Source organism: Cyanistes caeruleus, chromosome 25, assembly GCF_971803275.1.
Source record: "Cyanistes caeruleus chromosome 25, bCyaCae1.hap1.1, whole genome shotgun sequence".
Classification (NCBI taxonomy): Eukaryota; Metazoa; Chordata; class Aves; order Passeriformes; family Paridae; genus Cyanistes; species Cyanistes caeruleus.
In genome coordinates this window covers 5,744,640-5,768,187 of record NC_141725.1, presented here as the reverse complement: position 1 = coordinate 5,768,187, position 23,548 = coordinate 5,744,640, and the positions used below count along the sequence as shown (strand labels likewise).

The 23,548-nt window shown below is 58.6% G+C and overlaps 1 protein-coding gene across 15 annotated transcripts; it reads left to right on the top strand.

Annotated features, from left to right (window-relative positions):
- The first annotated feature begins 26 nt into the window (after nucleotides 1-26).
- SH3GL1 (SH3 domain containing GRB2 like 1, endophilin A2) lies at nucleotides 27-23,330 on the top strand. 15 transcript variants are annotated; one of them, XR_015279267.1, is made up of 12 exons: nucleotides 52-239; nucleotides 14,391-14,459; nucleotides 14,562-14,634; nucleotides 15,411-15,554; nucleotides 16,898-17,031; nucleotides 17,915-18,073; nucleotides 18,467-18,570; nucleotides 19,338-19,462; nucleotides 19,890-19,943; nucleotides 21,349-21,928; nucleotides 22,054-22,191; nucleotides 22,249-23,330. XR_015279267.1 is itself a non-coding variant. In XM_086863132.1 (10 exons), the coding sequence occupies exons 1-10, from the start codon at nucleotides 195-197 to the stop codon at nucleotides 21,543-21,545; spliced, it is 1,104 nt and encodes a 367-aa protein (XP_086719258.1). In that variant the 5' UTR covers nucleotides 27-194; the 3' UTR covers nucleotides 21,546-23,330. The 15 variants fall into 15 exon arrangements, 3 of the variants coding, with proteins under 3 accessions (XP_086719258.1, XP_086719257.1, XP_086719260.1); XR_015279265.1 differs by having other exon boundaries at nucleotides 19,887-19,943; XR_015279269.1 differs by lacking the exon at nucleotides 22,054-22,191 and having other exon boundaries at nucleotides 49-239; nucleotides 21,349-22,021.
- Nucleotides 23,331-23,548: the final 218 nt, after the last annotated feature.

The window sequence follows — 23,548 nt, the reverse complement described above, 5'->3', positions numbered from 1 at the left end:
GCTCCGGCCGGGCCGCTCGGTGGTGGCGGCCGGGGGCGGGGCCGGGCGGCGGCGGAAGCGGCGGCGGGGACGGGCCGGGCTGGGACGGGCGGAGCGTCCTGAGGCTCCCGAGGCTCCCGCCGCCCCCGCAGCAGCTCCCGCCGCCCGCAGACCGGGCCCCCGCCGCCACCGGGCCAGGCACCGGCACCGGCACCATGTCGGTGGCGGGGCTGAAGAAGCAGTTCTACAAAGCGAGCCAGGTGAGACACCGGCACCCCGCGCCCGTTCCCGCCGCCGTTGGGCTCCGGGGAGGCCGCTCTTCCCTTACCGGTTCGGAGAACCCGTCCGGGCCGCTGCTGCCCCGGCGGTGCCCGATCCCCGCCGTTATCCCCTCCCGGTGTCCCGGTGCGGGGCCCGCCGGTTCCCCCGGTGTCCAGCCTGGCACCCCCCGGTGTCCCGGGCGGCTGGCTCCCGGTGATCCCGGGGGGCCGGTCTGGGGGTCCCGTTCTCCTGAGGGAGGGAAGCTCCTCCACCGGGGAACGGGCCCGGTGACACGGGGGGTCACGGCGGGGAACGGGGGTGATTCCCGTTCCCACAAACGGCACAAACGGCCCGGGCCCGGAACAGCCGGGATGCGCCGGGATCCGGCGGCTCGGGAAGCTCCCGGTGCCTGCGGAGCAGCCGGGCAGGGCTGAGGGGGAGCCCCGAGCACCGGGAAAGGACCGGGGACGGTCGGGAAAATTGGGAATTTTTCCTCGGGAGTCGCAGGCGGGATCGCGGGGTTTGTGTCCTTGGAGCTCTTCCCCCGAATTCCCCATCCCGGGAAGCGTCCAAGGCCGGGCCGGACGGGGCTCGGAGCAGCCTGGGGTGGTGGAATGGGATGGAATGGAATGGGATGGAATGGGATGGAATCTCTCAGGTCTCTTCCAACCCCAACCATTCCATCATTCCATGTGGGAATCGCCTCGAACAAGGTTCCTAAACACCTTTTCCCTCACCCTCCAGCGAGGGGTGGCCATTCCCAATCCCCCCGAGCAGAATTATCCTTCCCACCGCTTCCTGTTAACAGCTGTGAGGGTTTTTTAATGCGTTTTGGGAAGGATTCAGGAATCACAAATCCCCCTCTGCTGCTGCTTTCCTGCCCCTGTTTTAAATTCCAGATAAATTTGGCACAGATCGTGTTTTCCACCACTGAGTTTAAACCCTTTCAGCTCATCCCACCCCTGTGTGCGACGTGTGTCGCCTCCTGCCTTGGCTCTATTTCCCTAAATCCATTTTATTTACTCAGAAAAGCAAAATAACAAATTCCTGAAGTCATCCCCCACCCTGTTTCCCACTCAACCATGGTGGGGTGGGTTTTTTTTCACAATTTCCATGGGGAAAGGTCGTGCTGGGAATTCGGTGTGGGAGGATTTTGCCGGCCTGGCTGTGCCATGGTGGTGTCAGGAGGTGAAAACCCCTCGGTGACTCAGAACTAATGTGTTCCTAAGCCCAAAAATATCATTTTAAACCCCCCAATGAAACTGTTTTTTGCAGGAATTACAAATTCCTCCAGAGGTGCTTCCCCCCTTGCTCCAGGGACAGAGGTGTCCATCATTTAAGGATGCTCTGACTGGAAACTGGGAGTCACTGGTTCCAGTTTGGCCATTTTTTTGTCTCCTCCTTCCCTTTCTCCCCTTCTCCCGTTCCTTCCCTTTCCCCCCTCTGGTCCCACTCAGCCCTTGGCTGAAGGAGGGGAGGATTAGTTATTTTTTGGCTCCCTTCAAACCATCAGAGGCTGCCAAAGCCCAACATGTGGAAGATCTTTCCTAAAATGTTACGTTTTGTTCCACGTCTGTCCTTAATTGAAGGGAAACGGAGGCAGGAGCGGGGTCTGCAGGGACCCCGGGGGGTTTGGGATCCCTGTCTGGGATCCAGAGGGAGCAGGGCTTGGCTCGTGGGCCTCATCCATGTGATTCCTCCAAGCCCACGTCTCCCCTGGGTGAGGCAGCCGGGCGCCCACACGCGGGAGAGAACTCGGAGTATCCTGGAAAAAAAACGAACCCGAGTCGTGCTGGCAAATGCTGCGGATGGGGAACGGCTCCGAGTGCGTCCAGAACAGGTTCTGCCTGTTCACAGCAAACTGTTCTCTGAGAAAATAAAGCTGGAGAAAACATTCTGAGGAAGGGGGAGAAACAGCAGCAGCTTGGAGCTGGGAGCAGGGTGGGAAGTCCCTGCCTGCCTGGTCCAAGGTTCCATCCAGCCGGGAATTCGCAGGGACCTTCTGGTGTAGAAACAGCTTCGTTTGCACCGTTTGGGTTTTGTACAAACTGATGGAAATCCTAAAATCCTGCAAATCTTCCCAGGCAGTGGGCAGGACGGGCTGCTGTTCCAGGGAATCCCAGGGAATGCTGGGGGTGTTGCCAGGGGTGGGGAGCAGCACGGTGGGGCTGGCTGATCCCGGGGATCCTGCCTGGATCCCGCTCACCTGGCGGCAGGAGCAGCCCAGGAGCTCTCTGGAATGCCAGGATCGCCGTGTGCTGCCCTTTGTAGAGCCCACAGCTGCTGGGGGTGCTGCCCATGGATCACCTGGGCTGGAGGAGACCCCAGAGCTCATCTCCTTCCATCCCCTGGGAGTGTCCCAGGCCGGGCTGGACAGGGCCGGAGCTCCTGGGACAGGGGAGGTGTCCCTGCCCTGGCAGGGCTGGCACTGCCTGGGATTAAGGTCCCTTCCAACCCAGACCAGTCTGGGGCTCAGCCCTGGGCGCTGCTGTCATTCCAGACTGGATTAACGTGCTCCCAACGCCTGTTTGAGCTGAGCCTAAACCCTGCCAGGCCTGCCTGGGCTCAGGAGCTCGCGCTGGCCCAAGCCACAGCCCAGCCTCCTCCACATCCAGAGCCATTTTCCAGGAGGAGGGAAGGCAAGTGCTAATTAAAACTCAGCAGCCCGTGGCACACACGCATTTCCCTGAGTTTGATGACAGCTCCCAAGGCTTCCAGAGGTATTTTTGACCATAAATAGCCCCTTGCTCCCTGCCTGGCCCGGGATGTGCTCCAGGGGCTGCGGCTGGGCCCAGCAGGGCCCGGCATTCCCGAGCTCCTGGGCCAGCAGGGAATGATTTCCGTGCGTGAGCTTCCCGCAGGAGCTGCCGTGGTGTGAGCAGGGTGACACTGAGGGGACAGCAGGGAGGGCACTTCCCCTTTGCTCTGGCCTTTGTGGTCATCGCTCTCGGTGCTGCTGAGCTGGGATTTCCTTCACTTCTCCTTGGGTTGGGATTTCCCTCTTCCCTCCTCAGCCGGGCTTCTCTCTGCGGTGACTTTGTGCTCTGCTTTCAAATGTGGGTTTTTTTCCTTCCCTTTCTCAGATGAACCTTCCAAAAGCTCCTTTTTTCTGTTGTTCATTTGGGGTATTTTGATAATAAGTCAGCCCTGCTCCCTCTGGCCTCTCCAGGCTTCCTCTGGGATGCAGGAGGTGTCTTTGGGATGGTTGGGGTTGGAAGGGACCGTGAAGCTCATCCCATTCCATGGGCAGGGACACCTCCCACTGTCCCAGACTGCTCCATTCCAGGGATGGGACAGCCACCACATCCTTGGGAAGCTGTGTCAGGCCCCAGCCCCGTGTGAGCATGGAGGGGAGCAGGGAGTTCCCGTGGGAGGGATTTGGCAGCGGCAGGCTCTAAGCTCCTTATCTGTACACGGGAATTTGGACTGGGAAAATGAGGGATTTTGCTGATTCCTGCCAGCCCAGATCCTCCTGCCAACCTCTGTCCCACAGCACCTGATGTTTCTGTATTAACATTAACCTGGGCTGGCTTCCCCTGCAGCTCCTGGGTTCATCTTTCCACGTGAATCTGCTCCCGAGGCTGGATTTGCTGGGGTGACATCCTCCAGCTCCGCTTCCAGTCGGGATCCATCCCGGAGCATCCTCCCCTGGCTCCCTGCAGCCCTGCTGGCACTGGGGGTGGCTGTCCTGCTGATGTTTCTGTGGATCCACGGGGAAAGGGGGGCTCAGGGGAGCCTCCTTGCTCTCCACAGCTCCTGGAAGGGGGTAGGGCTTGGTCTGCCAGGGTGACAGGAGCGGAGGAAACGGCCTCAGTCAGGCTGAAATTTGATATTAGTGCAAATTTTTTCCATGGAAAAGGTTGTCAGGCAGTGGAACAGGCTGCCCAGGGCAGCGGTGGAGTCCCCATCCCTGAAGTGTTCACAGGACACGTGGATGTGGCACTTGGGGACACAGAGCTCAGGGCCCCACAGCTCTTCTCCAGCCTTACCCATTCCATGACTCCACGTGTGGCAGAGGCTGAGTGTCCCCAGAGCTCCTGGAGGCAGGGATGAGGTGCCAGTGCATCCTTTCAGGCCTGGCTGGTGCTGGCTGGACACTCACAGAGCTGCCTCTGCCACATCCAGGGGAAAACCTGCTATTTTCCTGTGGATTCCTTCTCCTTTTCCTGCGTGATTTGGCATCAAAACGCTGTCCCTGTGATGGCTGGTTAATCATTGCTGGAGCTGAGCAGCCCCACAACCAAGCAGCTTTCATTTTTCCAGGATTGTTTCTCTCCAGAGTTTCCTATAAATTGGTTTTCCCCCCCGTTTAAGGTTGTTTGTGCAGCCATTGGGCTCTGACAGGAACGGGAGATTCCTGGAAGGCAGAGGCACAAACCAGAGCTGGGAAACTCCAGCTCTCCATATCCTGCTGCGTTTGCTCCCCTGGCCGTGGCTGATGTCAGCCAGGGAAAGCGTTCTCCTGCAGCTGGGGAATCTGGGATCAGGGCAGGATCCGTGACTCAGGCCTGGGGGGGTCGTGTGGATGCTGAATCCACGTCATCAGCCTGAAATCATGGATTTATCCAGCTGATTGCACAGGGGATGGTTCCTGGATGCAGCAGCAGGAAATCCTTCCTCCCCCTTTTCCCTGCCACTGCTTTCCTCCTGGGAAAGAGCAAAATGGGGATGAGCTCAGGCAGCCTGCCTTGTAAAAGCTGATTCATTTCTTTAGCACATTTTGGTTTTTTTTTTCCTTCTTCTTCCTCTCCCCCATCCCTGCATTTGCCAGAGCCTTTTGCCAGGGCTCCCAGCCCCATCCCTGTGGGAATTCCGGGGGCTGGGGAGGGAGCAGGGCTGCAGAGCCCCAGTGCCAGAGCCCAGGCTGCCCTCGGGGATGGAGCTGGGATGTGAGGGGCTGGTCCTGCTGTGTCTGTCCCTCCTAGAGCAGGATGCTGAAAACTCCAGGAGTGAAATAAATCCCTAATCCTGAGGGGTTTGGCTGTGTAATTCCAGCTGGACTCATTCACATGGACACTCTCCCTGTTGGTGTTTCAGAGGGCTCTGAGGTCGCTGTCCCTGCTCCTCCCCATCCTCAGCTGCACGGATTAACCCAGCCTGGGATGTGATGGCTGGGCTGGGAGCAGGCAGGAGCCTGACCCTGTCTTTTCCTTGGATCTGCTCCCTCCGAGCTGTGCCACAGCCGTGTCCCAGCCTTCCTCCCTGGATCAGACAGGAAAGATCCAGGTCCTGGGAATGCCCCACAGCATCCCAGAGCTTCCCTTTTCCTGAGCTGCTCCATGACAGGACTTTGTGCAGGATCCAGCCCAGCTTGGCCTCTCCCTGTCATTATAAAAGTGATAATTAATATTTTTTTACAGGTTTCCTTTTCCTGTTCCCCTCAGCCCCGTCCCTTCAGCCAGTGATCCCTTCCAGGAAAGGTTCCTGTGGCAGGAAAGGGCCTGGCCCAGGCTCAGGGACAAAGCTGGGGGTTCCTCTCCTGGTTTTGGGGCTGCCCAGAGGTGCCCGAGGTCCTGCTCCTCTCCCAGTGGATGGAGAATCCATCAGGAGACTCTGGATTGCTCCTGCTTCCAAGGAAAGCCTTGTAACCCCCCTTCCAGCCCTGCCACCAATAGCTAATTAATAAAAGCACTCCTCTTAAAGCCACTGGGAATTTTAGGATCTCCTAATGCCTGGCTATTAATAAAGTTCATGGTACTGTCACTAATTAAATTGCCTTTCTGCTCCAAAGAAAAAAAAAGAGATGAGTTAAACATCTCCATAATGAAATTCTGTCTTTGAGACAGAAGGTTAAATTTGCATGATTAAAGCTTTAAAGGGCTTTTCCTAATTGAGAAAATGCTTTATAATTCATCCTAGAGCCTGAAAACCCGGCTGCACCCCCTGGCTGGGCCAGCCTTTATTCTCCAGCGATAATTTATTAACCACTTTCCCAACCAAATCTGGTTTGGCATCCCAGGATTAGCCACATTTAAACTTAATTTTGCCACTGTCATGATGAAAAAGGCAGAAAAAGGCTAAACATTTCTCTACACCCGAAGCAAATCCACTGCAGGAGAAGGTGCTGGGTGTTTGTTTCCTTTCCCTGGTTTTCTTCCCTGGCTTAGGAACCGTCCTGTTCCCTGCTGTGTGTCCGTGGTTCCGGGGGAGCAGGGGCAGCACAAATCCGCAGTGCCAGATGTTGGAGGAGCTCCTGTGCCTCTAAAGCTCCTCCTGACTGCACTGGGGGAGCTGCAAAGGGCAAAGGCTCTGGGATAAAACATCATCCAAATGTCGTCTCCCGGGATTTGTGGGCTGGCTCTGCCTGCAGGGCGGCAAGGCCACGGTGATGCCAAGTGCTGGGGGGGGATTTTATCCCATTTCAGCCACTCCAAAATGAGTCTCAGTGTGCAGTGAGGGAAAAAATCGGGATTGAGCGGCGTCCTGGATGGGCTGGGAGCAGGCAGAGTGGGGGGAAGGCGCTGGTGCAGAGCTCTGGAGGATCAGTTTGATCCAGCTCCAGCCCTTAGGGGTGCTGGGATCGCTCCTTCCCACTCTCCCTTTCCTTAGGATGAGTGCCCTGCTCCGATAGCCACGGAGCTTTTCCTACAATTGAGAGGAGCAAGGAAAGCGTGTGTTTACAGTGTCCTCAGCCATTTCTGTCCCTTTGATGTCTGAGGGCCCGCTCCCGGTGTGGAACGTGCTCTGCACGGGGCTCTCCCGGCTGGGAACAGGACTTTGCCTTCCTTTGGGGGGCCTTGGCTCTCTTTTGATCTCCCTGGTGGCTGTGGAGCCGTGTCCCAGCAGCTCTCCATGTCCCAGCATCCTGCAAATCCAGAGGTTCTCTGTCCCCTGCTGTATCCTCGCTTTGGGTGATCCCAGCAGTGTCCTGCGCCTCATGGAGCTGCTTTTCCTGCTTTTCACAGGGAGCAGAATTCCCTTCTGCTGCTTTGCTTTATTTTATTTTATTTTTGCAGCTTGGTGTTTTTTTCCCCAGGGATTTGCAGGTGTCTTGCACCCTCCTTTCCCTCTTTTTCCCCTTGTTTTTTGGGGAATCCCTCGGAGCACCCTCCAAACGCTGAGCACAGGACAAAGCTGGCTGCTCCTCCAGGATTGCAATTCCTGGGAGGCACTTTAAGCACTTGGCACTTTCCCATCCCACCTCAGGAGCAGCTCCAGCTGTCCAGGGCTCGGATCCACTGGGGAAGGATGGCTCAGCAGCTCTGGACAAGGCAGGCTGTGATTCACAGGGGGAGGCTGCGCAGGAATCCTGCATGCAAGGCCAGAATTCCACGTTTGCCCTCAGTTTAGTGAACTTCCTCTCCATTGCTGAAGTCACTGGGAGTGTGTGAGGGGAAATCAGGAGCTGCTTCCTTACGTGTTTGTGTTTTCCCTGGAACTTGACGCAGTTCCGTGATTCTTTTTCCCAGCTGAATGGAAGTTGTGTCTGGTGTGGTTCAGACTGTGTGAGAAGTAACAACAGGAGAAAACAGGATGCAAGTGGCTGTTGGGAGCTGCCCCCATCCCTGCAGCAAGAGCATTCCAAGAATCCTATGGAAACCCTCATCCTTTGGGATGAGTCTGCTCTGGGGACAGGGTCGTGCCCTTCAGCCCCTCTGTGTCCTGCTGGAAGGAGGAGCTGGGAGATGGCCCCGATGAGCCTGGTGAGCAGGGCTGGCAGGCAGGGCTTGAGCTGTGCCCTCAGCCCCGGAGAGGAGCAATTCCCACGGCCGGGAAGGAGCAGCTGCATTGCGGAGCATCCTCCCGGTGCCCTCGGCTGGGCTGCTGCTGAAATCCTGGGTTTGCCTTTAATTCCCGCTGTCCTCGTTCCTGCAGCCCATCTGCTGATGGAGATGAGTCACCCGATGCTGAGGAGGAGGAGGAGGAGGAGGAGGGCTGGCAGGTGGCTCCTGGAAAGCCGCCTGCGCAGCTCTTCCCTGCGCTTTCCATAGGATAAGATTACGAGCCGAGGTCACTGGGAAGTTTTTCCTCCCGGGCCGAGGGAAGGGAAGGAGCTGTTCATTGTTCCAGGCTGACCTTCCTGCTCCAGATCGAGGAATTCCTGTGGCGCTGTGGGGAGGGGAGAGATCCCGCTCTCAGCTGCTGAGGGGGTGGGAAGCTCAGGGTGTTCCACGTTTTCCCTGCGCACGTGTCTGGAGGCAGCCCAGCACCTCCAGTGCCTTGGCACGAGTCTGTTCCGAGCCAGTGACTCCACGGTTCCATCATGGAGCTCATCCCTCGGCTGTGAGGCTCAGCCAGGACTGGCCTCTGGTGGGATGGGAATGGGAAAAGCGCAGGGAAGGAAGTGCAGGAGGAGGCTGAGGGTTGGAGAGCTGAGGGGAAATGCTCCTGGGAGCTGTTTCTCGGGGAGATCAGGCAGTGGAGTGTCCAGGTGCCCCAGGCAGGTGGGATCCGTAGGGATGACGCTGGGAGGCAGCACAGGGTGTGCTCCGAGGGGCTGGAGCCCGACAGCTCCGGCTGCTCCTGCTCCTCCTCCGGTTTGCCGGGAGGGGATGTGAGAATTCCCAGGATCACAGAGCGGTGTGGGTTGGAAGGGATCTGAAGGTCATGGAGTCCCACCCTGCCATGGCAGGGACACCTTGGACTGTCCCAGGCTGCTCCAAGCCCCGTCCAACCCGGCCTTGGGCACTTCCAGGGATGGAGCAGCCACTGGGAACTTGGGAATGTGCCTCCCTCTTCCAAGGCTGGAGGTAATTGTTCCTCCCCTGCTCTGCACAATAAACACTGGGATCTGTTTTCTTCTCCTCAAAGTAGGTCAGGAGTTGCTCAGATCGGTGTGAGCTGTGCTCGGGGTGTGCCCAGCTCGCCCCAACCCGGGCTGCCTGCTGCTCTGGGATCCTGGGATGGGCTGAGCCCAGCAGGGCTGGGATCCTGGAATGGGATCCTGGGCTGGGATCCTGGGCTGGGATCCTGGGCTGGGATCTGGGCTGGGATCCTGGAATGGGATCCTGGGCTGGGATCTGGGCTGGGATCCTGGGCTGGGATCCTGGGCTGGGATCCTGGGCTGGGATCCTGGGCTGGGATCCTGGGCCGGGATCCTGGGCTGGGATCCTGGGCTGGGATCTGGGCTGGGATCCTGGGCTGGGATCCTGGGCTGGGATCCTGGGCTGGGATCCTTGCCTGGGATCCCGGATGGCCCAGGACACCTCCCAGGACCAGCTGGTTCTGCAGGAAGCCTCCGTGGCAGCAGAGCCGTGTGGGGCACTCCAGGAGACCCCCCAGGCTTTGCCAGGTGCTGCAGCTGGACTGGAGTGTTTTTCCAGGAGGTTCTGGTGTTTTTCCAGCCCTGCCATTGCCAAGCCCCAGTGGCTGGGTGGCTGAAGCCCTTTGCTCCGTTCCAGGCTCCAGCACACGGGGCTGGCGCGGCTCTCGCCGGCTCCGCGGGACGCGGCGCTGGGATGATGGGGATGACCCAAAACGAAGCTGGATTCCAGGGAGTCACGCCCTGCTGAGCTGGGGAGGTGCTGGTGGCTCTGTTTGGGTTTTACAGAGCATCCCACAGATCTGTGCCGTTGGGCACGGCTGAAACTGGGCACCAGCGATCCCAGTTAACCCTGGCTTTCCTTAACTCCTTCTCCTCCGCGTCTGTGCCGAGCTTTGGGGCTTCAGAACATTCCCAGCCCCTTTTCCCTGCCTTTGTGGGCTGGCTTTTCCCCCTGGGCTGGGATGAGGGCAGAGCTGCTTCTCTGTTTGTTCATCTGCGGGTTTGTTTTTGTATTTCTTGAGGGCAACTTGCTGTTGGGAGGGTGGAGGGGAGGAAGAAGAAGGCTTTGATACCCCAGAGTCTGCAGGAATAAGGTTTTCAGTCGACTGTAGGGAACTGTTTTGATTGCAAGGATGGCAAATGTTTGATGTGTTATAAATAGGGCTGACTGCGATGGAAAAAAGAAAGCGAGTTTAAAAAAAAAACCCTGATTTTTTTTGGTTTCTCTTGGTGTGTTTTGCTTGTTTGAGGCTGAGGGAATTAGGGATAATTTTCCGTTTTAAAATATTTAAAGGCTGGAGAGCAAAATATTAAAATGAGGTCTGTGAAATCCCGTGGGGAAGCTGGTGATGAGCAGAAAATAACACGGGCTGAGGCTCCCTCATCCATGAGCTGGGCAGATGAGACCTTCAGGGTGGGTGTGCTGGAATCTGCCCTCCTGCAGCTTTCGAGGAGCTCCTTGGCTGGGGGAGTTTGGCTGCTGGCACCTTCCCAGCTTTATCAGGGATTCTGCTGGTGCTGCAGCCTAAAAATCACCTTTTTTTTCCCTCCACCTCTGCCCCACCTCTGCACCTGGAATGATGCAGGAATTCCCCAGCTGTGCTCCCAGAATCTCTCCTGATCTCCCATGCTGCTGGATTTACCCAGGCCAAGCTCCTGGGAGCGTCCACGCAGCATTCCCAGTGTTGTGGGAACTTCAGGGCATTCCAGGGCAGCTGCCGGGAGGATCCCTGTGCATCCCTCCTTCCCACTCCCCATGAGCACCGTTCCTGCCTCTCCCTCTTCCCCCTGGCTCATTCCAACAACGGCTCTTTCATTCCCAACATCTTCCCCCGCGCCGGGGCTGGGCACGGGGGAGAGTCGGGATTGTTCCCATTCCCACGCTCCTGCCAGGGAATCTGAAGGGATCTGAAGGGATCTGAGGGAATCTGAAGGATTCTGAAGGAATCTGAAGGAATCTGAAGGGATCTGAAGGAATCTGAAGGAATCTGAAGGAATCTGAAGGGATCTGAAGGGATCTGAAGGAATCTGAAGGAATCTGAAGGAATCTGAAGGAACCTGAAGGAACCTGAAGGAACCTGAAGGAACCTGAAGGAATCTGAAGGAATCTGAAGGATTCTGAAGGAACCTGAAGGAACCTGAAGGAATCTGAAGGAACCTGAAGGAATCTGAAGGAACCTGAAGGAACCTGAAGGATTCTGAAGGAATCTGAAGGAATCTGAAGGAATCTGAAGGATTCTGAAGGAATCTGAAGGAATCTGAAGGATTCTGAAGGAACCTGAAGGAACCTGAAGGAATCTGAAGGAACCTGAAGGAATCTGAAGGAATCTGAAGGAATCTGAAGGAACCTGAAGGAATCTGAAGGAATCTGAAGGAATCTGAAGGAATCTGAAGGAACCTGAAGGAATCTGAAGGAATCCCCCGTGAGCTGCAGAGTGGAGCGTGGCTGGAGCAGCCTTGGGCCGTGTCCAGCCCCCGTGGATCCCAGGATTCCTGGCTGGATGCCGAGCTGCCGGGAACGCTCCCTGCTCCCCAGGAATCCGAGGCACCTCCCCGGGCTCGGAGCTGTCTGGGGCACATTTGAGCTGTGTGTTGCTGAGTGAGGGATGAATTCCAGCCCTGCCTCCCTGGCGGGGCCCTGTGGGTGGAATTCCAGGTGAGATGCCAGCCGGGAGCAGATTGGATCGGCCCGTGGCACCCGGCTGCAGCGCCCTGTGCCAATATTTGCTCTGGGAAGTGTTTGGCCGAAGGCTCCGGCTCTCCCAGGGTGAAGCCCTTGGATGTGTCCCCGTCCTGGATCCAGGGAGCCCAGACTCGTTCTGCTCTTCCACTCCCGAAATGTTTGCTTTGCTTTTTAACCCTTTCCGTGTCTGCTCGTGCTGTCCCTTCCCAGGCTGGCCTTGGGAGAGGTTGGATCCCAGCCAGGGGAGCAGGGATGTATCCCAAGCCTTCTCCTGGCAGCTCAGGAAATGGAAATGCAGAGGAATTGTCAGCACATCCTCCAAAAAGCCCCATAGCTGCTTCCTGGGGGAAGGGCTGCTGGAATCTGCAGCGCCAGCATTGCTCCAACTGCCTCCCCGTTCCCTTGTGCAATGGATGGATAAACCCTTCCTTCCTTCCTTCCTTCCTTCCTTCCTTCCTTCCTTCCTTCCTTCCTTCCTTCCTTCCTTCCTTCCTTCCTTCCTTCCTTCCTTCCTTCCTTCCTTCCTTCCTTCCTTCCTTCCTTCCTTCCTTCCTTCCTTCCTTCCTTCCTTCCTTCCTTCCTTCCTTCCTTCCTTCCTTCCTTCCTTCCTTCCTTCCTTCCTTCCTTCCTTCCTTCCTTCCTTCCTTCCTTCCTTCCTTCCTTCCTTCCTTCCTTCCTTCCTTCCTTCCTTCCTTCCTTCCTTCCTTCCTTCCTTCCTTCCTTCCTTCCTTCCTTCCTTCCTTCCTTCCTTCCTCCCTCCCTCCCTCCCTCCCTCCCTCCCTCCCTCCCTCCCTCCCTCCCTCCCTCCCTCCCTCCCTCCCTCCCTCCCTCCCTCCCTCCCTCTCCTCCAGGTTAAGCAAGGAGCCGGTGCCGGCTGCTCCAGGCTCACATCAGGGGATCTGTGTCGCTTTGTGTCCCTTCCTGACGGGTTTGGGATGTGGGGATGGGGTCCCTCCTCCTTCCCTCCCATGCTGACACCTCCCACTTTAATTAGAGCCAGCAGGGAGAGAACCTCAATCTTATTATTCCCTCGCAGCAGGGCAGCAGCAGCGTTTCTTGGACGTCAAAAGGAGGATTAGATTAGTCTGGAAATGAGGGGGTTTTGCCTCCTTCGCTTCTCTGGGCTCTCCAGAGGGTGTGGAGCCTCCGGAATGGCTGTGGTGATGGATTCTGCCGGCCTGGCACGCGGGCCCTGGAGCAGAGTGCTGGCAGGGGTTATTTACAGCTTCCCAGGCTGCAAATCCAGGGAGAAAAGTGGGAATGGAACTGCCTGGGATGCCTGAACCCTGCCCAGGTGTGTCAGGGAACAGAGCAGGCTTCCAGAGGCGCCAGCTTGGTGGAAGGGATCTGCTGTGGCTGTGGCATTCTTGGCAGGGGACAGGGGACAGGGGACAGGGGTGGCAGCTGGGGCAGAGCTGTGCTGGAGGGCTTTCCTTCCTTCCCTCTCTCTTTTTCCTTTTCTTTCCCATCTCTTCTTCCCCTTTCCCTTCTCCTCCCCGTGGTTTGGTGTCTCCAGGTGCTTCTGAACCTGGAGAATTCCCTGAAGGGGTCCCTCCTCCTCTTCCTCAGAAAACATCCAGCCCCATTTTGTATCCCCACGGGAGCAGGAGTGTTCCAGAGGAAGAAAGCCTCGATAAAAATCAAATGTTTGATGTTAGAGTAAACAAACCTGATTGTTCCTTCAGATCTGGAGTTTTCAGTACAAACAGGAGGAATCCTGGCAGTGGAGCCCTGGGAGCCTGTGCCAGGTTTCCCAGACCACTTTGGATGTCTGGATGGGGAATTTGCTGTTGTTTGGGGAAAATAACCACTAATTGCTCCCCACAACTCCCTGACAGGAGGGTGGAGCCAGCTGAGGGTCAGGCTCTGCTCCCAGGGAACAACAGGACAAGAGGAAACGGCCTCAGGTTGTACCAGGGAAGGTTTAGATTGGAAATCAGGGGAAATTTGTTGATGGAAGGGTGGCCAGGCACTGGCACAGCTGCCCACAGCACTGGTGGAGCCCCCACCTGAATGGACGTGGCACTCGGGGCGGGTTAGAGGTGAGCAAGGTCAGGTGTGGTGATCTTGGAGGTCTTTTCCAACCCCAGTGATTCCCTGATTGCAATTTTGGCCAATTCCCATGTCCTGCAGCCCCAGGCACTCCCTGCCCGGGTCCCTGGGCTGAGGGAGGGACCCTTTGGGTTCACGGAGGCTCCGGTCACCCTTGGGCAGCTCACTGCGGGCTGCGGCTGCTCCTGCACCGAGGGGTCCCCTCAAAACCCTGCTGAGGCCTTGCCATAAACGAGCCCTGGCTTCCCAGCTTGCCAAACATCTCCTCTGACGAGGAATTCCAGCCCCTTGTCCCAGCTCCCGAGCCGCTGCAGCGGTTCCAGCCCTGCTCCATGCTGGCTGCCGGGAGCCGAGCGTGTTCATTCCCTGTTTACTTGGAATTTGCCGTGTGTGAAAATGAGTCCTTGGCTCCAAATGGAGCTGAGAGACGCTTGTGCTGCTTGTTTTTTCCAGCAGGCGTTGGAGCTGGAGCCGTGGGCTGGGATTTAGGGAGCTGAGGAGCTGCCGGTGGGTGAGGAACATCCCGACTGAGCCGAGCTTTGGGGGATGTTTGGGGGTTTGCTGGGGTCTTTTTCAGGAGCTCTGGGCTGTTCCTGCTGCCTCCTTTGTCTTGCAGGCGCTGTGTGGCCCATCCCTGTTCCCCTCACAGGGAATTCCTCCATGAGGTGGGAGTTCAGAGCCTGACCCCCCTCCCCTGTCCTTTCTCCACAGCTGGTCAGCGAGAAGGTCGGAGGGGCCGAAGGGACCAAGTTAGACGATGACTTCAAGGAGATGGAAAAGGTGAGTGGGGAACCAGAGCAATCCCCAGAATCACCCCATGGCTCCTGTGGGACTGGCTGAATCCCTGAGCTGATCCTCACTGGGCTCTCGTCTCTGCTGCAGAAAGTGGACCTGACCAGCAAGGCTGTGACAGAAGTGCTGACCAGAACCATAGAGTACCTCCAGCCCAACCCAGGTGAGGGCCTGGCGCTCCCCTGGCGCTCCCCTGTCCCCTGCCCAGCTTCCCAGGGAAACAGGGAGCTGGGCAGGGAGACAGCTTTGGGTCAGTGGAGATCTGGGGTCCCCTCTAGCCCTGAATCCAGGCTGCTGAGCAGGGACAGATGCAGCCTTTGCCTCAGACCTAGAGAGGCCCTAAGGGGACCCGTTTTTCTGGGAATGTCCAGGAAAAGTGTTGTTTCTGGGCTGGGAAGGGATGGCTGGCTCTGTCAGCCCTGCATCCTCCCAGCCAGCTGCTCCAGAGAGCGCTCCAGGGACCCTGGGAGGGCTGGGGAAACTCCTTTGGCCTCTCCTGGCCAAGCACTGCGGAACTACTTTTGCTTTCCTTCTTGGAAAAAACCTTTCTTCGTAGCAAGGGATATTTCTGGGGGATGGAGACAATGGAGCCTCCCAGCTTTGGGTGCAGCAGGGGGGGGAAGGAAACCAGGCTGGCAGCAGGCAGGGGGTGCAGGGAATGCAGAGCTGGCAGGGGGTGCAGGGAATGCAGAGCAGGCAGGGGGTGCAGGGAATGCAGAGCTGGCAGGGGGTGCAGGGAATGCAGAGCTGGCAGGGGGTGCAGGGAATGCAGAGCTGGCAGGGGGTGCAGGGAATGCAGAGCTGGCAGGGGGTGCAGGGAATGCAGAGCTGGCAGGGGGTGCAGGGAATGCAGAGCTGGCAGGGGGTGCAGGGAATGCAGAGCTGGCAGGGGGTGCAGGGAATGCAGAGCTGGCAGAGGCTGAGGCGTTTGTGTGGCAGCTTCCAGAGCCAAGCTCACCATGCTCAACACCATGTCCAAGATCCGCGGGCAGGTGAAGAACCCCGGCTACCCCCAGTCCGAGGGGCTGCTGGGGGAGTGCATGATCCGCTACGGGAAGGAGCTGGGAGAGGATTCCAACTTCGGTGAGTGTCCCCCGGCCTCGGGGGCAGAGGGGATCCTGCTTCACCTCCCAGGTGTCCCTCGGAATCCTGGAAGGGTTTGGGTGAATTTTGTGGGGCTTAAAAGGGGTTAAAAAACTTCCAGAGTGATCAGGTTCCAAGGGGAGGAGAGGAGGTGTAGGTGGGATGTTGGGAAGAATTCCTGTGACGGGGGAAAGGCCCTGGCACAGGTGCCCAGGGAAGCTGGGGCTGCCCCTGGATCCCTGGCACTGCCCAGGGCCAGGCTGGAGCACTGGAAGGTGGGGCTGGCTGGGCTTTAAGGCCCTTCCATCCCAAACCATTCTGTTACTGGGTGATCCCAGCTATCCTGGATCTCAACCCACTCTCTTATTAAACACTGAGATAAATTTTCACGCAGAATAAAAACTTCCCTGTAAACTGAAGAGCAAAGCAGGAGCGGGACAGAGCAAGGCTGGGAGTTTCACACAGCTCCAAAAGGATCCCTTCCAACCCAAGCCTTGCTGTGATTCCACAGGAACGCTGGAGCCAAGAAACCTGGCGTGGCTGTTCCTTGTGGCCACGTGTGAGTGGCAGGGAGGAGGGGGTGCAGCCTTTTGGTGACATCAGTTTGAATCCCCTGGAACCTCGGCCAGCGCACGTGATGGCCCCGGGCAGCACAGCTGGCTCTGCCAGGGCAGGGAGGAGCTGCCTTGCCTTAGGAAAATTAAAAACCTCTGGCTGCTTTTGGGACTGACAGAGGATTTTGGAGATCCTCCCTGGCCAGCTCAGAGCTCTGCATCAATCCTGGCTCACAGGGACTGAGGAGAGCCAGGGCAGGAGGCTTTTAGGAGCACACACAAACTCTATTTCCTTAATGGCCTCCTTAAAGCAGCGCTGAGGGCTCCATCCCTCACTTCCAGGTTATTCAGAGTTATTACAATTAAAATAACACTTCTGGTCTATTGATTTTTCCAGCTGGACAGTGGAGAGATGTTTTCCCTTGACCCTCTCTCTCTCTCTCCTGCGTTTTCCTGTGTTCATGCACTGCTGAAATCGTTGTTCTGCCAAAGCTGCACAGGAATAATTTCATCACTAAATGTTTCCTGCACTGAATGTGCTTTGCTGCAAGTCTGCCTGGCTTAAATGTCAGAGTGGCCAGAGCCTTAGAAAAGGGAGGAGCTGAGCAGGTTTCAGTGAGCAGCTTTGAGCTCTGGGGCTGTCCAAGGCATGGAGCGACCCGGGGCAGTGGAAAGTGGGACTGGATGGGCTTTAGGATGTTCCCACCCCAAACAATCCCGTGATTCTGGGACACACCAGGGCTTCCTCGGGCTGTGTTTAATTCCCCTCTCCCTGCTGCTGTCCCGCAGGGGACGCGCTCCTCGACGCCGGCGAGTCCATGAAGCGCCTGGCAGAGGTGAAGGACTCGCTGGACATCGAAGTCAAACAAAACTTCATTGATCCCCTGCAGAACCTGTGTGACAAAGACCTGAAAGAGATCCAGGTAAGCACCCCCTGTCCTCCTCATCTCCCTGCTCTCTGGGCTCTTTGGCTGTTGGTGCACGGAGCCTGCTCTGGAGTGCTGGGGACCAGGGGCTGGCAGGAGTTCCCTGCACTGTGTGTGTTTTCTCCCTCCAGACTCTCTGCTATTTCCTCCCTGCTCAGCGCTGCTCCCGCTGCTCCTGAGCAGCCCAAAAGGCTGGATGCAGGTTGGAATGGTTCTCCCTTTGCCATTTTGATGGAGGGTGCTGTGGGAATACATCCCAACACCCCTGCTGGGCTTGCTGAGTTGGGTTCTTAGTGCTGGGAGCTCCCAGATGGGATAAATTTGGGCTCCAAGCTCCCCTCAGGTCTCAGCATCCCCAGGAGCCCTCCGTGGTCTCACGGGGAGAACAGCAGCTCCTGTGTGCTACACACAGTCAGCTCCAGGCTTTGGAACAGGATCCATCCCAACCTCCAGCTCCCCAGTCAGGTCTCCTGAGGGAGTTTCACTCTCAGTGGAAATAACCAGGTTATTATTATTATCTCAGTGCCTGTCCGTACCCCGGTTCCGTGGGGCTGCTTTACCATCCCTGCCCCGAGATCTGGGAGTGCAGTGCCCAGGAGCCACATTCCTGCTGTCCAGAGATCCCTGCAGCTCCTGGGGGGCTCTTCACCTTCCCTAAAGCCTTCTGTGGGGAACAGAAGCTGCTCTGCAGCCTTTTCCTCAGTGGAAAGGGTCTGGAATCATTCCCCCATCACACCCTGGGGCCTCTCTGCCACCTGGAGCAAAGGTGGGAGCCCCAGGGGATCGGGTGTCTGACACCAGTGAGCTCGGCCTGTAACCAGAGCTGTCCTCCCAAGCCTCTGGCTTTTCCCTCTTCCCTGCTCTCTCCATCCTCCCCCAGCACCACCTCAAGAAGCTGGAAGGGAGGCGCCTGGACTTCGACTACAAGAAGAAGCGACAGGGCAAGATCCCCGATGAGGAGCTCCGGCAGGCCATGGAGAAGTTTGAGGAATCCAAGGAAGTGGCAGAGACCAGCATGCACAACCTCCTGGAGACAGATGTGAGTGTGTGAGCGCAGAGCTGGGGGTCCCTGGGGCGGGGTCTCGGGGGCAGGCTGTGATCACACCCCGATTCCCACCCCTCCCGAGTGAGGTTCAGCTCTGGGAACGCCCAGATGTGGGTGATGTGACAGGCCTTTGATCCTGGCACCAAACAGGCTCCTCTCAGGGTGCTGGGGGTCGGTTTGGGGGGCAGCACAGCTGGGAAGGGCTTGGCAAACCCGGAGTGGCAGGAAACGGGCTCTGTCCCACACAGCAGAATCCCAAAAACCCCAAACAGCAGAAATCCCAAGCCTCCCCCGGGCTCCCCAGGCTGCCTTCACCCAGCCCAGCCCCGGGGCAGCGCAGGAGGCTCCAACTGGGAGCAGCACTGATCCAGCCCCGTGGTTCCCCAGATCGAGCAGGTGAGCCAGCTGTCAGCCCTGGTGGACGCCCAGCTGGATTACCACAGGCAGGCCGTGCAGATCCTGGACGAGCTCGCCGAGAAGCTCAAGCGCAGGTGAGTCCGGGATGCTGCCTGGGGTTCCTCTGGAATCACATCCTCTGGAATCACATCCTCTGGAATCACATCCTCTGGAAATCACACCCTCTGGAATCACATCCTCTGGAAATCACATCCTCTGGAATCACATCCTCTGGAATCACATCCTCTGGAATCACATCCTCTGGAAATCACATCCTCTGGAAATCACATCCTCTGGAATCACAGGGTCCCTCAGTGGGTGGGGTGGGAAGCTCACACCTTCCACTACCCCAGGTTGCTCTGAGCCCTGACCAGCCTGGCCATGAAAAAGCTGTTGGCTGTTGCAGGTGGGATCTGGATTTAGTTGGGTGTCAGATCCAGCCCAAGTCCTGGCTGAGGAAGGCTCGTCCCAGCTCTCCCTCCTCAGCCTCCCCGCTCTGGGGAGGACCTGGCAGCGCTGCCCTGCTGCTCTTCCCTGCTGGGAGACACTGCGGAGTGGATCCCGTGCCTGCTCTGAATTTGGGAGGAGCTGGGAGGATCCTGCCAAGCCTGAGCTCTCAAACTACAGCACGAGTGTCCTCTGCTGGCCTGAATTCCTGAGCATTCCACAGTGAAACCTGGCACGTGTGAGCCCTCTGGAAGGGCAGATCCCAAACCCTGGGGTAGTGCCCCCTGCCAGGGACAGATCCCTGTCTGCAAAGCCCTTCCTGCCCTGGGCAGCCCCCCAGGAGGACAAACACCGTGTCCATCCCGTCCTGCTCCGTTCCTTGCTGCCTTACCCAAGGCTCTTTTCCCTGTCCCAGGATGAGGGAGGCGTCCTCGCGTCCCAAGCGGGAATACAAACCCAAGCCCAGGGAGACCTACGACTTCAGGGACACCGACCAGTCCAACGGGGGCTTCTCCTGCAACCCCACCCCCAAAGTCTCAGGTAACGCTGTCCCAGGTGTTCTCTGGTGCCTGTGGAGCAGCCTCCCAGGGAAGGAGGGCAGCTGCTGTGCCTGCACAGGACGTTCCCGGTGTGCTGGATGCTCCTGCACGAGCCCGTGGCTCTGGAGAATGCCTCTAGAGCAGGCTGTTTTCTCCTGGGACCCAGGAGCCTGTGCTGTGTTGGCTTTGGGGATGTGCCAGAGGGGTCTCCAGCCTGGGCCTCTCGCTGTCAGTGCCAGACAGGAAAACTGAAGCCTCCCTCCCTCCCTCCTTGTCTTCCTCCCGCTGCATCCCTCCCTCCCTGATCCCAGCAGGTTCCTAACAGCATGGGGGTCCTGCTTTTCTCCTAACAGACCCCTCTGGGCCCTGCCTGTCCCTGTCTCCCGTTCCCGTTGGTTTAAGCATGTCTCTCTTTTGTTTGGAAGCAGCTTCCACCTCTTTCCGGTCGGACAAGCCGTCCCGGTCCTCCGTCAGGAGTATCCGTGAGTTTCCTCCCTCTGCACTGCTCCGTGTGTGGCCTCCTCTCCCCGTCCCTCCTGGCTGCTCCTCCCCGCTGCTGCTGCTCCGTGGAGCTGCTCATCCCCCCGTGCTGAGCCTGGGCTGAGCCCTGAATTAACCTGAATTAACCCAACCCTGCTCCAGTGGGATTTTCCACCCCAAAACCTGGGCCTGGCTCACCCGGAGGAGCTGCAGCAGCTCCCGGCACCCGGGCATGTCCTGATCCCGAGGGATCGGGTGCTTCCCCACCAGAGGTCACACACCTCAAGGATTTCCCTGTTCTTGGAAGCACCCAGCCTGGATCCCTCCCACTGCTGCTCCCCGTGTCCCTGTGGAAGGCTGGAGGGAGGAGGCAGAGCCTCGACTGGTGCAGTTTGTGGGGTGTGGTCCCAGCTGGGCCTCGGAGGGGCTGTGGGGTGATGTGGGGTCCGTGGTTCCTCCTGCAGGACCTTGGGATCCCGGCTGGGCCGGGGCTTGGAGCTGCTGTGCTGGGAGTGTGGAGCAGGGCTGTGGTGGTGGGGCCAGCCCGGTGATTTGGGGACTTCTCAAACCCATCAACGTCTGCCTGCGGCTTGTGGGGATTTCTGAGTGCTCTTCCCATGCTGGGCCCTCCCTTGCTGTGGGTCTGGAACCGTGGAATGGTTTGGGTTAGGAGGGACCTCCAAGACCATCCCAATCCGCCCCCTGCCCTGGGCCAGACCTCCCGCTGTCCCAGGCTGCTCCAAGCCCCGTCCCCGCAGCCCTGGGCACTTGCAGGGCTATTGAGCAGCTGGATGTGCTGGCTGCCCCTGTCGTGCCTGGGAGAGCCCCAGCACGGTGGGGAGGGCTGGGGGGTCCTGCAGACCCCGGGGGTCTCTCTTAGCTCTGTCCCTTTCCACTGGGATTCTCCCAGCTCCGAAGCTGAGTCCCAAAATACCAGTGCAGAGAGTGAGCAGCAGGAAATCCCACTGAAAATCCTTCTGCAGGCAAAAGATGGCACTTAAATCCCAGAGCCGAGCTGGGGGAATGAGACTTTGGGCTCCTTCCGAGTTCTGGGGGGCTGCTCGTGGATTTGTACCCCGTGGCCAGGGAGGCAGCTGCTGTCCTGTCCCTCCTGTCCCCCCAGGTGTGGGGTGACCCCTGCAGAGTCCCCCTGCGTGTCCAGCCCCACCACTGAGCTACAGGGCAGCTTCTCCCCTGTGCAGAGGGATGAGGAGCCGTGCTGGGGCTGGATCAGGAGTGCAGCAGGAGCAGCAGGCGCTGCTGGAGGCAGGAGCGGGGCTGGGAGCGGGGCTGGGATCACGGAGGAGGCCGTGGCAGCCGCCCTGGCAGCCCAGGCGGGATGCAGAGCCCGTGGCAGGATCCCAGGGCCGTGTGGGTGCTGCTGATGTGTCCCCGCTGTCCCCACAGCCCCCCTGGACCAGCCCTGCTGCAAAGCCCTCTACGACTTCGAGCCCGAGAACGACGGCGAGCTGGGCTTCAAGGAGGGCGACATCATCACCCTGACGAACCAGATCGACGAGAACTGGTACGAGGGGATGATCCACGGCCAGTCCGGCTTCTTCCCGCTCAACTACGTGGAAGTGCTGGTCCCGCTACCTCAGTGAAACGGCGCCGCTCCCGCCCCGAGTGTCCCGAGCTCCATTCCAGCTCCAGCCCGCCCTCCCCGCGTCACCTCGGGGCCAGGCGCTCCCAGGGAACAAACCAGAAGGGTCCCACGGCCCCTTCCCCCCAGCAATTTGGTTCTTTTCCTTTTTTTTCTTTTTTCCTTTTTTTTTTTTTTTGTCCTTCTGGTGCTTGAACTTCGGTACTTTGCCCACCCCCAGCCCCGGGCAGCTCTGCCCTGGCCCTGGCCCTCCCCAGTCCCTGTCCTTCCTTGGATCCAGTGCCCAGATGAGCCAGGTGGGAGAGCTGGGATGGACACACAGGGATGAGCTGGGATGGACACACAGGGATGAGCTGGGATGGACACACAGGGATGAGCTGGGATGTGTCCTGGACACAGGGATGAGCTGGGATGTGCCCTGGGCACACAGGGATGAGCTGGGATGGACACACAGGGATGAGCTGGGATGTGTCCTGGGCACACAGGGATGAGCTGGGATGGACACACAGGGATGAGCTGGGATGTGTCCTGGACACACAGGGATGAGCTGGGATGTGTCCTGGACACAGGGATGAGCTGGGATGTGTCCTGGGCACACAGGGATGAGCTGGGATGGACACACAGGGATGAGCTGGGATGTGTCCTGGGCACACAGGGATGAGCTGGGATGTGTCCTGGGGATGTGTCCTGGACACAGGGATGAGCTGGGATGTGTCCTGGGCACACAGGGATGAGCTGGGATGTGCCCTGGACACACAGGGATGAGCTGGGATGTGTCCTGGGGATGTGTCCTGGACACACAGCCCCAGGGCAGGGCAGCCCCAGTGAGTGCTGCCCCGTCCCCACGGATCCCCGAGGGATCAGGGGAGGGCAGCTGGGGCACAGCAACACTAAAACACGCAGAGAACACTAAGGCAGCCCTGCAGGGCAGGTGCTGAGCCCTGCCTGGGGCTCTCAGAGCCGCCCCTGCCCATCCCAGAGGGACAGGAGCGATGTCCCCTGCCCGCAGAGCTCAGCCCCCGGGGGGAGCCTGCTCCTTCTGCCCCTGGTTCTTTCCTGGACCCGAGGCTGTTCCTGCTGCAAACTCCCCGCCGTCGCTCACACCCGAGGGGTCTCTGCAGGGAGAGGAGCTGGGTCCCAGCCCGGGCTGTGTCTGGTGGGGGCAGAGCTTGTGGCTCCTGTGCCCGGGGCTCTGCACGTTCCCCCTTCCCGGGGATCCCTCCTGGGGCTGGAGCCCCTCGGGTGCCTCCCCTGGCCCCCTCCCCGGGCAGCACCCCTGCTGCGGTGGGAAAAGGGCTGGTTCATCTCAGTGTCACCTGTGCCACCCCTGGTCCCTCAGCTGTCCTTCCCGGGGCCAGGGCTGGCCAGAGCAGCTTGCTGCGCTCCGAGGTTTTCCTCCCTGCAAAAGTGGGTTCTCCCCTCGTGGAGCCCCAGCTCCGGGCAGGGCTGTGCTGCAGCTCCCCTGTCCTGCTGCAGGGGGTTTCTGAGTGTCCGTGTGTCTGTCTGACCCCGCTGTCCCTCCCCGGGGGGAGCAGGGTCACGGCCCGGGGACCCCGGCTCCTGCTCAGGTGGATTGAAACGCGTTCTGTCAGCTGGGACAACTCGCTCGAGTTTGTTTTGTTTTGTTTTGTTTTTTTTTTTTTTTTTTTGGTTTTGGTTTTGTTGTTTTGTTTTTGTTTTTTTTTTTTGGTAATGGTTTCTCCTGGTTTTTAGGGGAAAAAATGATGACCCACAATTCTTGACTTGTATCTCTGAATGAAAGTATTAAATGTTTTCTTCTTTCTAACGGCTGTGTCGTGGGATCAGGGAATGGTTTGGGTTGGATGGGACCTGGAAGGTCTGGGCAGGGTCACCTCCCCCTGTCCCAGGAGCTCCCAGTGTCCAGCCCGGCCTTGGGCACCGCCAGGGAGCAGGGACAGCCCCAGCGGCTCCGGGCACCTGAGCCAGGGCCTGTCCCCTGCCAGGGAGGAATTTCCTCCGCATCCCCTCGGGCCAGGCCAGGCC

Excerpts from the sequence above, each read along its gene's own strand:
- SH3GL1 (XM_086863131.1), top strand. The coding sequence starts at position 195 with ATGTCGGTGGCGGGGCTGAAGAAGCAGTTCTACAAAGCGAGCCAG. Across the intron at positions 240-14,390 it reads AGTTCTACAAAGCGAGCCAG|CTGGTCAGCGAGAAGGTCGG; the intron begins GTGAGACACCGG and ends CTTTCTCCACAG. Across the intron at positions 19,944-21,348 it reads GTCCTCCGTCAGGAGTATCC|CCCCCCTGGACCAGCCCTGC; the intron begins GTGAGTTTCCTC and ends CTGTCCCCACAG.